Raw genomic sequence first — 16,891 nt, 5'->3', positions numbered from 1 at the left:
TGGAATTATTTAGAAAAGCATTTTTAAACTGGCAGTGGATAACTAAATGGGATCATATTTTTGTGTGTCATTTAAAAATGACAAAAACTCTTATTTGACAGTAAAGTCTCTTGGCTTCTGTTGGAGGAATGGAAAACTGCCTCAATTTGTACAGTTTGTAATTTTTGTAAATACATTTACTTTTGTTTGTAAAAAAGAAAAAATAATGGCATTTAAAAGCTGCAATTTAAGGCCCGGCGCGGTGGCTCATGCCTATAATCCTAGCTCTTTGGGAGGCCGAGGCGGGTGGATCACAAGGTCAAAAGATCGAGACCATCCCGGTCAACAAGGTGAAACCCCGTCTCTACTAAAAATACAGAAATTAGCTGGGCATGGTGGTGCACGCCTATAGTCCCAGGTACTCAGGAGGCTGAGGCAGGAGAATTGCCTGAACCCAGGAGGCAGAGGTTGCGGTGAGCCGAGATCGTGCCATTGCACTCCAGTCTGGGTAACAAGAGCAAAACTCCGTCTCAAAAAAAAAAAAAAAAAAAAAAAAAAAGCCACTATTTAGCAATCATCATAGCAGTAATTATTTTGTGCAAGAAATGTCATAAAATGTTACAACTAGTGGGTGAAATTCAGAGGAGGAGTGGGGATATTTACATAGTTACATAGTATCGCCTCATAAAATGCTTATTAATTAAAAGCGGCAAATAGTAACTGTATAATAGGGAATCCTGGCAGATACCATCTGAATCAAGTGCTCAAAGTTAACATTGCCAGTAACGGGTCAAGGCAATGTCACCATGCGCACCTGATGGGATACCGTGAAAAGACCACAGCATCAGTTCTGTGTATCCCCTGAATCTAATCATGAGACAGTAGACAAACCTGAATTGAAGGACTGTCTGCAAATTAACTTGCCTGGGATACTACAGTCTGTTAAGAGCATCAAGGTCATTAAGGTCATGAATGGACTGCGGAACTTTAGATGGGAGACTAAAGAGATATGACAACGAAGAGCAACCCAGGATCTGGGTTGGATCCTTCTGCTGTAACGGTCATTCTTAGGACAGTTGGCAAAACTTGAATGGGGTCCCTAGATGAAGAGTATATGCAAGTTCTTAGTGCAATGCTTCTTGCAACTGTTCTGTGAGTTTTATTTATTCCTTTTAAATGTGTTTTTGAGATGGAGTCTCGCTCTGGCACCCAGGATGGAGTGCAGTGGCATGATCTTGGCTCACTGCAACCTGTGCCTCCTAGGTTCAAGCAATTCTCCTGCCTCAGCTTCCCGAGTAGCTGGGATTACAGTCACCCAGCACCATACCAAGCTTATTTTTTGTATTTTTAGTAGAGGCGGGGTTTCACCATGTCAGCCAGGCTGGTCTCAAACTCCTGACCTTAGGTGATCCAGCTGCCTCAGCCTTCCAAAGTGCTGAGACTATAGGTGTGAGCCACCATGCCTGGCCTGTTCTGTGAGGGTTTTTGAGAGGGAGTCTGGCTCTGTCACCCAGGCTGGAGTACAGTGGTGCAATCTTGGCTCACTGCAACTTCTGATTCCCGGGTTCAAACAATTCTCCTGCCTTAGCCTCCCGAGCAGCTGGGATTACAGGCATGTGCCACCACGACCGGCTAACTTTGGTATTCTTCAAAGGGACAGGATTTCACCATGGTGGCCAGGCTGGTCTTGAACTCTTGACCTCATGATCTGCCCGCCTTGGCCTCCTAAAGTGCGGGGTTACAGGCGTGAGCTACTGTGCCTGGCCCTGTTCTATGAGTTTTAAATTATTAAAAAAAAAAAAAAACTCGGGTGGGCACAGTGGCTCACACCTATAATCCCAGAACTTTGGGAGGCCGAGGTGGGCAGATCACCAGAAGTACAGAGTTTGAGACCAGCCTGACTAACATGGAGAAACCCTGTCTCTACTAAAATTACAAAAAAAAATTAGTCAGGTATGGTGGCACATGCCTATAATCCCAGCTACTTAGGAGGCTGAGGTAGGAGAATCGCTTGAACCCAGGAGGCAGAAGTTGCTGTGAGCCTAGATCACTCCTTTGCACTCCAGCCTGGGCAACAACAGTGAAACTTTGTCTCTAAATAAATAAATATAAATACAAAAATAGCGGGGGCAGGCTGGTGGTGGCAGGTGCCTGTAATCCCAGCTACTCTAGAAGCTGAGGCAGGAGAATCGCTTGAACCCAGGAGGCAGCAGTTGCAGTGAGCCGAGGTTGTGCCATTGGACTCCAGCCTAGGCAACAGAGCGAGACTCTGTCTCAAAAAAAAAAAAAATTAAATTAAATTAAATAAACACACAACAAAAACCATAAACAGTGTGTCTGACTCATCAGTCCTCATGCCTTGCTCATGCCCATCCCAAGCCTGCTAATCATTTGTGTGACTTTCCAGAATCAGTTTCCTTTTCTTGGCCTACTTTTTTCCTTATTGCAAAATAAGAGCTTTGGATATAACAAATAATCACTTTAGGCTGGCATAGTGGCTCATGCCTGTCATCCCAGCACTTTGCGGGGCTGAGATGGAGAAATTGCTTGATGCCAGGAGTTTGCAACCAGCCTGGACAGCATAACAAGAACCCAATTCTACAAAAAATACAAAAACTAGTTGGGCATGTGGCATGCACCTCAGTCCCGGCTACTTGGGAGGCTGAGGTGGGAGGATCACTTGAGCCCAGGAGTAGGAGGTTACGACTATGATTGCTCCACTGCACTCCAAGCTGAGTGACAACAATTTTTCATTATTGTCATTAACCAAAAACTAATGACGACAATCATCACCATCACTTTGGTTTCCTAGTCCAAAGAGGGAAGCACCCCACCCCACCCTCCACCCTGTTGTAAAGGGAAACGTGGCTGAGCACTGGGGTGCCTTCCAATGGCTTTGTGCCCTCTGTGCTCTACTACTCGGGAGCCCAATCCTGGTGTCACAAAACAGTGGGGGCCCCAGTGCTGGGCCTACTGAAGAGCAGGCCCACTGTGAGGATGGCTCTGAATAACAAAGCTGGGACTGAGATTCTCACACTTCAGTGAGTATTCACAGAGATTACCTGGAGGGAGCAGGCATGGTGGCTCACACCTATAATCCCAGCATTTTGGGAGGCTGAGGAAGGCAGATCACTTTAAGGTCAGGAGTTCAAGACCAGCCTGGCCAACATTGTGAAACTCTGCCTCTACTGAAAAAATACAAAAATTAGCCAGGCATGGTGCCATGTGCTTGTAATCCCAGCTACCTGGGAGGCTGAGGTAGGAGAATCCCTTGAACCTGGGAAGTGGAGGTTGCAGTGAGCCAAGATTGTGAAATGGTACTTGAGCCTGTGCAACAAGAGGGAAACTCCATCTCAAAAAAAAAAAAAAAGAAAGAAAGAAATTGGCCAGGCATAGTGGCTCACACCTGTAATCCCAGAACTTTGGGAGGCTGAGGTGGGTCAATCATGAGGTCAGGAGTCTGAGACTAGCCTGGCAAACATGGTGAAATACCACCTCTACTAAAAATACAAAAACTAGCCGGGTGTGGTGGTGTGCGCCTGTCGTCCCAGCTACTCACGAGGCTGAGGCAGAAGAATGACTTGAACCCAGGAGACAGAGGTTGCAGTGAGCCAAGATCACGCCACTGCACTCCAGCCTGGGCAACAGAGTGAGACTACATCTCAAAAAAAAAGAAAAAAAAAAAAAGAAATCACCAGGAGGTGCTCATTTAAGTTCAAGGCTGCAGTGAGCTATGATTGCGCCACTGCACTCCAGCCTGGGTGACAGAGCAAGACTCTGTCCCAAAAAAACAAAACAAAACCACACTTATCATTATCCAACATACAATAAGTTTTCTCATTTAAAGTCTTTCTCACCATCCTAGAATGTAGGCACCATGAAGACAGGGACTTTTTTTTTGAGATCGTCTCACTCTGTCACCCAGGCTGGAATGCAGTCATGTTGACTCACTGCAACCTCTGCCTCCTGGATTCAAGCAATTCTCCTGCCTCGACTCTCCAGGTAGCTGGGATTACAGGTGCATACCACCATGCCCAGCTAATCTTGGGGGTATTTTTAGTAGAAATGGGGTTGCATAATGTTGGCCAAGTTGGTCTTGAATTCCTGGCCCCAAGATTCACCTGCCTAAGCCTCTGAAAGTGCTGGGATTACAGGCATGAGCCACTGCACCCAGCCAGGGATTGTCTTTTCTGTTCATTGCTATATTCCCAGCACTTAGAACGTTACATGGAACATATAGGTCCCCAAATCAAAGGACCCTCGGGAGCCAGGCTAGCTTTGGAGATTCCAGGCAGGCTCAGGGATTAGGTCTGGGCCTGAGAAATCCAGGATCCACTAGAGACAATCTGGACTCTGTGACTACATGGTGGGAGCAACAGCATGTCGCCGCCAGCTCCCTTTCCGGGGAGGCATGGTGGGCTGCAGTCTTACTGCCACCAGCCCAGTCCTTGGGTCTAGACCTGCCATTCCCCATCCACACCATCTCACACTCACCTGACTGAGCTCTCTCTTGTCCAGATCCTCCCTACCTTTGAGATGCTGCAATGCCCCGGTCCACAGTCTTATGGGCAGCTAATAACAGGGTTTCCAGCAGGATCTTGGTGGCACTTCCACCTTTCATCCGGGAGGAGCCGCTGAGTCCCTCAGGCTGAATGACGTGAAGACACCCAAGAGGAATTGGGAGAGGATGAAGACTCCGGAGACCGCTTGTTAGTGACCCCCAGGCGTGCATGTGATGGTACTGCTGGCCCCCAGTGTGCCTGTGAGGAAGGGTGCTGGGGTGGGCTTGACTCAGAGGAAGATTAGAAAGAGGGAAAAGGCCTGCTCTGGTCATTCCTGGGTATATATTTAGGCCCCTCTGGGGAGGAAGTCACAGTGATTGGGTCTCTTGTCAGCTGGGTCAAGGGTTTTTCATAAAGTACTTTCCTTTTTTTTTTCTTTGAGACAGAGTCTTGCTCTGTCGCCCAGGCTGGCTGGAGTGCTGTGGTATAATCTTGGCTCACTGCAACCTCTGCCTCCCAAATCCAAGAGATTCTCCTGCCTCAGCCTCCCGAGTAACTGAGATTACAGGAAGCTGCCACCACACCCAGCTAATTTTTGTATTTTTAGTAGAGATGTGGTTTCACTGTGTTGGCCAGGCTGGTCTGGAACTCCTGACCTCAAGTGATCTGCCCACCTTGGCCTCCCAAAGTGCTGGGATTACAGGTGTAAGCCACCACACCCGGCCCAGAGAGTGCTTTTCTTTCTAAGAAATTTCTCCCCCACCTCTACCATTTTCTGTGGTAGTTTATCAATCCAAATATCACATGTCATATGCTTTGGACAGGGGTCCAGATGTGGAACACAGCACACCGGACAGCAAAGAGATTCCAGCAAACAGAATGATAACAGTAATGATGAGAAAAGAAGATTGAAAGTCAACATTTGCAGAGAGGAGGAAAGAGAGACGAGTATTTAGGAGGTCAAAGCTATGGAATTCTTACATCATACGGAATTCTACCTTCCTATCTCACAAAAGGAAGATGGAGGAGAATGTCTCTATCACTGGTAGAGGGAGGCACCGGCTAGAATTTGGCTAAGGCCCTCCTAAGGCCCAAGTGAGGAGAAATGGTGCTAGTGAAATATATCCGCAATCCATATGAGAAAAAAGACACAGGAGAAAACAGCTTTAAAGTTAAGAAGGACCAGCCAATTTTGGAGAGGATTCAGAAGGCAGAATGAAACAAAACTGCACCCCATTTTTTAAAGCCCATATTTAAAATGTAAATATGTAAGACAAACAGACTGAGACATAACTGTGGCTATTCACCACTGTCTATACATAGGTGGCAAAGAGCTTCTTACAGAAACTGCCCAGACCACTAAAGTGTTTAATGATTATCGGTTTGAGAGACAGGATAGGAATGAAGACAAATATCTTAAGGTGAAAAAGTAAATGGGAAAATAGGATTTGGTTTATAACATCTTAGCTGACTCACAAAGCCTCAGGAATTTAAACAAGATGTAAAAGAACCTAAAATCAGAGGCCCCAAGGAAGTGGCAAGCAGTTCCCAGGTGTTGGCGGGTTGGAGAACATAGGAAAAGGAGAAGCCCTACCCCGATGGCAGGATTGAGCACAAAAGCTTTCTGTTTCTGCTGCATTTTCTGCATCCGCTCTGCCACTTGTCGGAATGTTGAACTCCAGTCTTCAATGGGGTCATTTCTGGGGTCCAGAGAGACACAAGGTGGGGAGATTGTCTATGAGGATTTCAAAGAAGGGCCTCAGCTGGGAGTCATGATCAAGGACTGCTTTGGGATTGAGGTCAGAGGTCAACAACTTCACATAAACGTATGCTTTGGAGCTTTTAGAGGCACTGTGTCCCTGAACCCCAAGGACGGGGGTTAATAAAACATTCAGCACCTCAAGCCCAGAGCAAAGCCAATACTCAAGTTTAAAGTTCCAGCCTGAGACCCAGACTGTCTTGCATAAGCCCCAATGCCATGGCCACACTAACCTCACCCTCTGCAGGCCTCTTAGGGAATGCCTGTCATTCAAATGTCAAAGTTGCCACCTATTTTCCATCTTAAGGTTCATCAGAAGCCCTTGCCATTCATGGAAATACATTCTGGAAATCCCTCCAAAGAGTGAACCCCTAGTAATGGAGGGAGGGATGATGGTGAGGGAACCAAGCTGCAAGGTAGGTGTAGCACCTCACGGTTGCCAAACGTTCCTTGAATGAATTAATCAGGAACAAATGAATGTGTTAATGAGGCAGACTTGTTATCTGCTTAGTTACAAATCATGGAATCTCAAAGAATGAGGATCTTCTTTAGTTGATTTCTAATGGCTTTGCTAGGGGATAATTTGTGAATCGCCCATTATGGCAGGACCTCAAAGAGTTGGTTACCTCTGTACATGACACCCCACATTTTGCCTTACCATCCAATCCTGCGAAGGTTCCATCCCTTCTTGAACTATTTTTGTATCACTGCTAGGGCAGAGGAGTTTCACATATTTTATGCCCATGGTGTAAAATGTGTCCTGTCATTTGTCCTCAAACTATTTCTGAAACTTGCTAGAGATCTAAGAAAGAGGAGACCAAAGCAGAAAGCAGAGATAGGGTTCATATTAGATGGTTTAACGTCTAGATTCCTAAACACAGCTGGGCATCTAAATCATCTGGGGAGTTTTGTTTTTTAATAACTAGCCATTTCTGGGTACCACATCCACCCTAAGATTCAGATTCAGTAGTTCTGGAATGGAGCTCCAAAATCTGTATTTTTAGAAAGCTTCCCAGATGACTGAAAATCAGCCAAGTTTGGGAGCTACTGATTTAAGAAACAACTGGAAGATCTCCACGCCTACACTGTTTTGAAATTCCTCATTTCACTTAGTCATCAGGCCTGAAATTAGCATCCACTGCAGCAGATACATTTTTGGTGAAGGAGGGCCCTCATGAAAAGGATCAGGGTTAGGGTATTTCAGATTCATTTACACCTTCACATGAGTTATACAGCCTAGAATCTGGGAGGTGGAAAAGCACCTTTGAAAAATCCGCTGGTCTCCCTTCCCAAGACCGCCACTAAATAAAAAAAGCTGCTCTAAAATTTTCAACAAGCCTCTGCCATACCCCTCTGGTGTCAGGAAGCCCTCAGCTTTGTCAGGTGGCCCACTCCAATGGTTTATTTAGCAGAGTTCCCCAGTTCTGGCTCTGCATCAGAATCTCTAGGGATGCTTTCAAAAAATAGATATTTCAGGGCCTTACTCCAAACCTACAAAACCAGACCTCTCGCACAAGGAACTAAGAATCTTTTTTATTTTTCTGTAACACTCCCCCCAGACAGCTCATGCATAGAACCACATCTGAGCATGGGAGGTGGAGGCTGCAGCGAGATGAGATCATGCCATTGCAGTGCAGCCTGGGTGACAGAGCAAGACTCAGTCTCAATAAAAGGAAAAAATTTAAAAAACAGGCAGCTGGCTGCATTGGCCAGCCGGTATAGTTTGCTTACCCTTGGACCAGTCCACCTCTCTTGGTTGCTGATTGATTGATACAGTTATTCTCAAATTGAATCCCTTCCCCATCTTCCCACATTCATACAACTCGATCCAAGTTAGTGAAACGAAAACCGAAATTCCTTGAGCAAACTTCCTGCTTTCTAGCACCCACCTCATTGATCTATCTTCCATGCTATTCCGTTCCCACTCACTTCTTCTCTCTAAAATTCATCCACTCAACCCATCTTTCTACTCACAGAGAGTCCCACAGAAATGTGAACGACAATCACCCTCTTCTTCCCGGCATCCACCTAGGAGAAGAGGATGGACAACGCAGTGTAAATGGGAGGATTCCAGGCACAAACCTACTGTGTGAGGGTATCAGGGCCAGGAACAGGGGAGAGAGGGAATAGGCTTTGGCTGAATGCTGGGGCTTTTATGTCCCCATGAGAAGGAACAGATAGAGGTCTCTGGTCAAGTATCAGTGGGAAGCACAGACCTTTTTCAGTTCCTTAATCGCGTGCAAGGCACTATCTTCCGTCCCCTCCCTAGAGGCCACCACAGAGTCAAGGTCAGTGGCACTGGCTGGGAAGCAGAAGCTTATGGTTTATTAGGGCAGGCTACATTAAGAGATGGGAATAAAGGGAAAACTATCATTGAATGAGCACCCACTGTTTGTTGGGCACCATGATAGACACTCCATAGAGTTGAAAAACCCAAATAACCCAAATACCTACAACAGCCGGTCAGGCGAGATAAGTATATAAAGTGGACCAAGTGTAAGGCAGTAAGGAATGGGGGACTAAGGCAAGCTGGACTCAATCTCTGCCTAAAGGCATTCAGCTCAATTTCTAAGAAGCACTATTCAGGCCAAACAAAATATTCACAGCCTAACTTGGCTTACCTGTCACCCCCTGCAATGAGGTAGGTGTAAAGAGGTTTCTGTCCCAGACCCTTCATCAGCTGATTAGAGGACATGTGTGAAGGGGAGAGGATGTGAAGGGGTAATGACAGAGAAGAAACAATTATCTTGGATTTTCAACTCCTAGAGGACAGAGACTATATAATGATTCTCTTAGACCAGTGCTTAACCCAGTCCTACATGGAATCTGGCGCTTAAAGCAGCCACTTGGGGATGATTAGTTGGCAGTGCATGGGATGTAGAGACATTGACAACAGACTGGTGGGACTCAGATGGGCTCAGAAGAAATGGGACTTCATGGTGACGCCTAGCTTTTGGAAGAGAGAGAGAGCCACGCTTGGAGTCCAGGTCTAATGAGGGGGGCCCTGGGAGCTCAGTTATGGTGATCTTTATGGTCCTGAGGGTCACCTCAAGAAGTGGAGAGGTAAGAAAACCGGGGACCACGGTGCTCACTGACATGAGGAATGCCATCCGGCCAGAGGTGCCCCCTCCACTCAATACATCTGGCTCCTGAAGAAGGAAAAAGGCGTATATCACCAGGGCCTGGCTTAGGTTGGGGGAAGCATATTCTTTGTCAGTAATGCAAGAGGAACTGAAAAGGCTCCTTATCCCTCCTCTCATCACAAAAGTGAACAAATACATGCAGTGTAGTGTAGAAAAAGAACACCGGATTAGAGAAACCAGTTTGACTCCCAGGTCTTGCTCCACTACTTATTCAAATCCTTACTTATCCCTGAAAGAAGGAAAGCAGCTTTGTCATCTAAATAAAAGCACATAATAAAAGCAGCCTTATCCAGCAATTATTAGCTGAGTGTATTTGACAAGCTACAGTGATTATCTTTCTAAGTCTTTGTTTTTTCACCTGATAAAAACAAACAAACAAAAATCATGTCAACTTCACCGGTTTTTGTGAGGTAATAGCTGTGAAAGTAGACTGTCAATTACAAGTGTTAAGCAGATAACTTGTTACTATTATTATTATTTTTTTTTTTTTTTTGAGGCGGAGTTTCGCTGTTGTTACCCAGACTGGAGTACAATGGCACGATCTTGGCTCACCGCAACCTCCGCCTTCTGGGTTCAAGCAACTCTCCTGCCTCAGCCTCCGAAGTAGCTGGGACTACAGGTGTGCACCACCATGCCCAGCTAATTTTTGTATTTTTAGTAGAGACGGGGTTTCACCTTGTTGACCAGGATGGTCTCGATCTCTTGACCTCGTGATCCACCTGCCTCGGCCTCCCAAAGTGCGGGGACTATAGGCGTGAGCCACCACGTTCAGCCTAAGTTATTATTAATAATAAGATGAAAATAAGGATCCAAAAGGGAGGATCTCCAAAAGAGAGAAAGGAGAATGAGTTCTGCAAAAGTGAGAAATAGAGACTAAAGAAAGAGAAAGAGGGAAGCAGAAAAGTTGAGGCAGGGAGCAGAAGGAAGGTTGTACCTTCAGCACTTCCTGAACTTTCCCGGCCACTTGTACCGTGGTGGTCAAAACAGATTCGCTATAGAATCTCTGTAGGGGACAGGCAGGAATCAGAAGCCAAGACGAGGAGGACGGTGGATTGGGGAGGGGGTCTCAGGGTTTCCAGTATTAGGAGCCACCGTCAGGGAGGGCAGAGGTGGGATTGGGGTTGGCATGTTTATTTGCAGGGTCCAGGACATGGGTCTGGGTTACCTGGTATGTGGGCAGAGCTTGCCCCTCCTCCTGGAAGATCTCAGCATCACATTGCCCCAGCAGTCGAACAATTTTCTCAGCATCTGCTATGTCTAGGTCCCGGGTCAGTGGATTTGACTTCTCTGTGATTGGCACAGCTGCCTCATACCCAGACAACTAGAAGGAAGAGGGGACAAGGAGGGAGCAGGAAGCCACAGCCTCATTCATGCCTGCTGAGCTGGAGGTGGGAGTGGCAGCAGGCACGGAGTTTGGACTCTCTCTCTCACACACACACACACACACACCCCCCACACCGGAAACTCAGCCTGCACTTGATACTCTGGGCATATTAAGGAAAGAACATCAGGAAGGAAAAAGAGGTGAGCAGAAACCCAGGTCTGACAGAAGACTGGATGAAAAACAATTTTAGGAATCAGCACGGAAAGCCAACATGGAGAAGGGTCTCACCTCCCACTGGCCAGGCTCTGGGGTCTCAATGACATGTTGAAACCATTTTGTGGCTGGCATGGTCCTGCACTGTGGATACACTGTTCTGCCTGCCTCTTCAGCCACACAAACCCCTCTGGTCACAGTGACTCTGCTTCCAGTTGGCAGGGCCTTATCTGAGCCACAGTGATGATTAACTGAAGCACCCTGGGCTCTCAGGGCACTACCCCCTGTACCACCGCCTGCACCACCCTTTCCTGATGACTAGGCCCCCAGCCCTCTGGTAACCTCAGGAAAACTCCTCTTTGCATGTACCCTGACTCTGCAGCCTCTGCTTTGGCCCCTGAAGGGGTAGACTTGAGGCTCCTGACTCTTGCTCTACAGGGACAATGCCCTCTTCTCCTGAGGACCTAGAGCCTGGGAGTACAGGACAACACCCAGGGCAGTGAGAATCCCTGGGCAGGTGTCCTCCAAGGCCAGAGATCAGGGTGGCCAGGTCAGCAGAAGTCAGAGGACCTGGCCCATGACTTGATCACATGCTCCACAGGCAAAGTCCCACTGGTCCCATTTTACCCTCTCCTCTCAGAAAGGAAGGCAGCAGAAGCTTCTGAGCCCCAAGTGTGCACACACTGTACTGGACATTACAGCTGGAAAAATGCCACAGAGACAGGAATACTGCATGGAGAATTAGAAACCAAAGGGTCTGCCCTAAACACAATGCTAGCCAGCATCTGTTTACACTGAACAACACACTTTTCACAGACAGTATCTCATGGGATACACCAAGACTAAGACGTTGGTCAATATTGACACCTTCATTTTTCAGATGATGAAACAGGCACAGAGTAGTTGAGTTGGTTGCTTAAGGTCACTCAGCTGGACAAATTCAGACTCACACCCAGGTTCCCACTCCAGATTTGAAGCTCAACCAAAGCATGAAATAATTTAAGGGCTTACATGCTTATTGAACAAAGGAAGGAACCAAAACATTGGTGCAAATTTACAATCACCATCTATTCACACGGTGTTGTGAGATTTATAAAGATCTCTCCCCAACATTGTCTCATCTGAGCCTCACAACAACCCTGAGGTTTCATTTGCTTTGCTTTACAGGTGGGAAATCTGCGGCACAGATAAACCAGTTTCTCCAAAACCACAGGGTAAGTGGCAGAGCTTTAGAAAAACAAAAACAAAACAATACGAAACAAACAAACAAAAAAGACAAAAAGAAAGGAATAACAATTTTGTTTTAAAAAGCCATAGGTCTCTGAGCTTTGATTCTCCCTAGAAGCCCAACACTCTTAATCTCTGTGTCCCCAGGTTTTAACCAGACACATAACACAATAAACATTTGCTGAACAAATGAAAGAATGAATGAGAAAGGGAACGTAATTAGATTACGAATGGGAAAGAGACTTAAAAGCTGACCCAGTCTATAAGTAAGGGATTGTTAAAGCAATTATTATCTCCATCACTCTGTCCCCTCTTCTCTTAGCCCCTCTGGCACTGGATGTGGAGTTCCTCCTGCCAACTTGGCTCTTCCACGCGGGGAGGAAGGGGATCTCCCAGGTACCGGAGACCCTCGCACCGGAGCCTCCCCTCACGCTCCCGCCGGCTCCGCTGCCTGAGCTGGGAGAGAGAAGGGCTAAGGGATCGGGGCCCCGGAGGCGCCATTGGGAGGGTCGTGGGAGGAGCCCGGAGAGGACAGGGGTGAGGGGCTAAAGGGAAATGACGGCGGCCAGAACCCCGGCGGCCCGCGGATCCCGGTGGGTCTCCGGCGGAGCAAGCAGGGCCAGCATAGCAGAATGCGGCTGGCTCTCCGGGACGGTCACATCCCGCTGCAGGGACTGGCGGAGGCCGCCGCACTGCCTCCGGCACCGCGGACCCAGGCCAGCGTCCGGGCAACGCCCCCTGCTCCGGGACAGACTCCCCCCGCCGCCCGAGCTGTGGGGGCTCCGCAGACCCGCGCCCGCTCCGCCCTCAGCTCGGCTCCGCGCTGCCTGCCTCGGAGGGCCCGCGTCAGGATGGGGTACGGACAGAGCCACCGAGTCAGGCGATGGGCCGCCCTCTGGGCACCGAGCAGCCCCCGGAAGCCTGATCGACCGCGAGGACCGGTGGAGGTGGGTGTGGGCAGGGCTGACCGCGCTCTGGGGGCGCCCAGGCAATGCAGAGGAGGGAGGGCGTGTGTGTGGGGGGGAATAGGGCTGTTGCGAGCTGTGGAAAGCCCAGGAGAGGTGCTGCCCCCGCCCCCCGACCACCGGGAGTTCTGGGCAGTCCTTGACCTCCCACAACTCCTGCCACCTCAAGGAGCCCCGCCTGGATGTCAAGCGGATGCCCCAGTGCCCCGCCAGCGGACTCGGTGGGGACATGGCTTCGCTGTTGCCCCTTTCCCCATATCTAAGCCCCACGGTCCTCCTGCTGGTCAGCTGTGACCTGGGTTCGTGCCAGTAGGTGAGTAAAGGGGAACCGGGCTGAGGGTCCACCAGAGCTAGTCAGTGGGTGAACCTGTTAACACTCTGGCTCCTGCAGACCGGCCTCCCTCTCCTGTGAATGCGACCGTCACTCACCTCAGAGCCAACTCGGCCACTGTGTCCTGGGACGTCCCAGAGGGCAACATCGTCATTGGCTACTCCATTTCCCAGCAAGTATTAATCACCCTTCTGCTCCCCCAACCTGTGTCCTTGGATTTCTGCACATTCCTTCACTTAGGTGGGGGATCTGGAAGCAGGCTATCCTGGCTCAGGCTGCCCTTTTCACGCTACTTCCCCGGAGTGCTTGGATGTTGAGGAGTCTCGGTTGAGCCTTGTGGCCTGGCACTGGGTTGAGGCTGGTCTCCTCTTCCCTCATCTCCCTGCAGCGGCAGAATGTCCCCGGGCAGCGTGTGATTTGGGAGGTGAACACCACCACCCGGGCTGGTACCCTCTGACGCCTGGCTGAAGACAGTGACTACACAGTGTAGGTCAGGAGCATCGGCCTTCGGGGAGAGAGCCCCCCAGGGCCCCGGGTGCACTTCCGAACTCTCAAGGGTTCTGACCAGCTAACTTCAAACAGCTCAGGCCCAGGTGAGGGTCTGTGCTATTGGATTCTCTGGCTGCTTACCCGGCTTGCAGCCTCTTTCTTACTTCCCCAAGACAAGCAACAATCCAGCTGAGATGAATAGGATGATTTAATCCATTGTACTACCAGGAAAGGAAGGAAAAGCAGGTGGGAAGGGGACTGGGTATAGACAGGCTGGTATTGAGTTGTTCCGGGGGAAGGGCTTCTAAGCTTCCTGTTACCCAACTTCACATCAGCTGCAGCCTGCATGAGTGAGTAATTAACTTGCAACCATCTGCTTTTTAGTCGCTAACCACCTGTCCACCAATGGCTTCCTCCCACGGAGGGGCTACTCTACACTCCAAGGGCAACATTATGATGGGTCTGCCCTCTCTAATCCCCAGCATCTCCATCCTGCATATGTCTGCACAGAGAGCTATTCCCCAATAACCTGGAGTCTGCCTTCTCCCTTCTCAGGTGACATCACAGGGGAGGGTCTTGATGGAGAGCGACCACTGCAGACTGGGGAAGTGGTCATCATTGTGGTGGTGTTGCTCATGTGAGCTGGTGAGTAAGCAGCTAGACAGGGGACCAGGGACTCAGTTAAGGTGGGAGGTGGAAAAGGTTGTCAGGAGAAAAAGAAGTGAGAGAATTGAGCCAGTCTCGGTGGCTCATGCTTGTAATCCCAGCACTTTGGGAGGCTGAGGGAGGCAGATCACCTGAGGTCAGTAGTTCGAGACCAGCCTGGCCAACATGGTGAAACCCCGTCTCTAGTAAAAATACAAAAATTACCGGGATGTGGTGGAGGATGCCTTTAACCCCAGCTACTCGGGAGGGTGAGGCAGGAGAATCGCTTGAACTCAGGAGGTGAAAGTTGCAGTGAGCCGAGATCACGCCACTGCACCCCAGCCTGGGTGACAGAGCAAGACTCTGTCTCAAAGAAAAAAAAAAAGAGAGAAGTGAAAGAAATGGAGTGGGGTGATACTTAGTTGAGGAGGGATGATTCGTTAGTTTGAAGAGAGGGAGAGGAGGCTGTTGAGAGCCCAAAGATGAGGACTGCATTGGGCACCAGGAATTCAGGATGTTCTTCATGGATTTTTCTAGAAGCTATGTGGGTTTCTCCCTGTTGTGGGAGATGAAAGCTCAGACTGTATTGTGTTTCAGCTGTAATTGGGCTGTTCTGCCATCAGTATGACATCATCAAGGACAACGACTCCACCAACAATCCCAAGCAGAAGGGAAAGGGACGGGAACAGAGTCCTCAGGGAAGGCCAGTGGGGACAAGACAGATGATGTGGGGGCCAGTGAGGGCAGAAAGGGTGCTTTTGCCCCTGAGGGGCAGCCAGGGAAAGGAAGAAGGTCAAAGAGGGGCAGAAAAAGATGGAGGGAGGCTGGAGAGAAAGGGTGGCACCTATTACCTTCCTGAAATTGAGACTCAGTCCATTTTCTTTCACAGAAAAAGTCAAGATCCGTCAACACCATCGTCGTTTAAGTAAAGAAACACACCCAGAAGAGAGATGCACTAACAAATTGGGGATGGGGGTGGGGCCAAGGAAAGTCCAAGATGGTGATCTGCCTGAGACTCCCAGAAGGTAATGACACTCTCCCAATCTCAGGCCTGGTACCCATCCTCTTTCCACTGTGAGAGAGCCAGAAGGTAGGTCTGTTAAAAGTCTGTGCCCCTGGACCTGGGGAGCGGATATCAGATGGGATATCTCTTCCCATCCCCCGGTCCAGGGGAGAGTCACTTGTTCTACCCTAACCCATTAGGTCCCAAGTGGGGGCCCCATTCCACCTGTATCAGGACTCTCAGCATCCCCAGCTGCCCCCACATCTTGCCTCTGGGCCTCAGAGAGGGGTGTTTCTGTGGGTACTCCTCTTTCCCCAGCAAACAAAAGGAATTGTCACAGTCTAGAGGCAGATGCTGCACTGCACTACTCCAATGTCTTCCATGGAGCCTCAGGTGCTCCCTGTCTCACCTGGCAGGCCCTTCAGCTGCTAGTGATCTCACTCCTTGGACTCTTTGGATCTCGTGCAAGTCATGTAACTAACCTATTTGGGCACAATTCCGGCAACTGCAAAAGGCCTATCGTAGCAACTGTCCTGCTTTTCTCCAGGGTTGTGAGGATTAAAAGAGTGCACTCAGCAAGTCAGGTATGACAAACAGCAAGACGGACCGCGATGACGTAGGACCCAGGGCTGGCCGAAGGCTTGTGGGCGGGGCTTAATCTTGGGTTTGCATGCGGCGACAGGATTGGTCAAGAGGAGCATTCATCAAGCCCTCTCAAGGGCCCGCCCCAGATGTCACTGCGCCTGTACACCTTCTGTTTGATTCGTCGCAAAGCGACATGTGACCCTACGAGGCTTGTAGCGCTCGGGTCGCAGAAGCGTCTGTGGCTGTCACTGCGGCTGCGTGGCGGGTTGTCCAAGTAACCACGGGAGTTGTCGCCGTCCGGTAGCATCTGAACAACAGTTGCGCTTCAGGCAGTTGAAGCACCTGAGGACCCTGCTGAGCCTTCAGGTGAGGAATTACGTGCCCGTCCCTCCCCGTTTCGCTTTACGTTCCGAGAAAAGTGGGGAAACTGAAGTTTGTTAGTTTGTTTTTTCTTTTTTCGTTTTGGTCTTAGTCCCTGGGTGCCAAGAAACTCAAGTTTAATGATGTGGAGCTCCTACTTTGTGCAGAAGGCTGGAAAGGGTATAGCGATGACCCAGGCCCTGTCCTGTCGATACTGTGTTCAGGACGTGAGATGGAGCCCTGAGCTTTCCTTACATTTCGTTCACATCAGTTGTGTACAGGCCCCGGCCCCGTGCTGGCGCTCGAAGGAATTCCAAACCACCCGACTTATTGCCCCTGCCTTCAGGAGGCTCGTATTAAAGGGAG

The 16,891-nt window shown here is 49.2% G+C and overlaps 1 protein-coding gene and 2 long non-coding RNA genes across 3 annotated transcripts; 2 read left to right on the top strand and 1 right to left on the bottom strand.

The window, feature by feature from the left end:
• Positions 1-4,508: 4,508 nt before the first annotated feature.
• Positions 4,509-10,779, bottom strand: LOC100896126 (uncharacterized). The gene is made up of 5 exons (XR_013526742.1): positions 10,549-10,779; positions 8,215-8,268; positions 6,899-7,042; positions 6,076-6,181; positions 4,509-4,627 (listed from the first exon to the last, which is right to left on the bottom strand). It is a non-coding gene; the product is annotated as an uncharacterized LOC100896126 (long non-coding RNA).
• A 1,907-nt stretch (positions 10,780-12,686) lies between these two features.
• On the top strand, positions 12,687-14,577 carry LOC118147375 (uncharacterized). The gene is made up of 5 exons (XM_078349758.1): positions 12,687-13,094; positions 13,282-13,425; positions 13,504-13,615; positions 13,832-14,036; positions 14,488-14,577. The coding sequence occupies exons 1-2, from the start codon at positions 12,780-12,782 to the stop codon at positions 13,423-13,425; spliced, it is 459 nt and encodes a 152-aa protein (XP_078205884.1). The 5' UTR covers positions 12,687-12,779; the 3' UTR covers positions 13,504-13,615; positions 13,832-14,036; positions 14,488-14,577.
• A 978-nt stretch (positions 14,578-15,555) lies between these two features.
• Positions 15,556-16,399, top strand: LOC144579339 (uncharacterized). Its single transcript, XR_013526741.1, has 3 exons — positions 15,556-15,602; positions 16,128-16,164; positions 16,263-16,399. It is a non-coding gene; the product is annotated as an uncharacterized LOC144579339 (long non-coding RNA).
• Positions 16,400-16,891: the final 492 nt, after the last annotated feature.

This window comes from Callithrix jacchus, chromosome 14 (assembly GCF_049354715.1).
Source record: "Callithrix jacchus isolate 240 chromosome 14, calJac240_pri, whole genome shotgun sequence".
Lineage (NCBI taxonomy): Eukaryota > Metazoa > Chordata > Mammalia > Primates > Cebidae > Callithrix > Callithrix jacchus.
The sequence above is the reverse complement of the archived record's forward strand: the minus strand, read 5'-3'. Positions and strand labels throughout refer to the sequence as shown.

What these genes read in the sequence shown, in the direction of transcription:
- LOC118147375 (XM_078349758.1), top strand. Translation starts at nt 12,780, where the DNA reads ATGCGGCTGGCTCTCCGGGACGGTCACATCCCGCTGCAGGGACTGGCG. An exon ending in GACCGCGAGGACCGGTGGAG is followed by an intron (nt 13,095 to 13,281) that starts GTGGGTGTGGGC and finishes TGCCACCTCAAG; the next exon opens with GAGCCCCGCCTGGATGTCAA.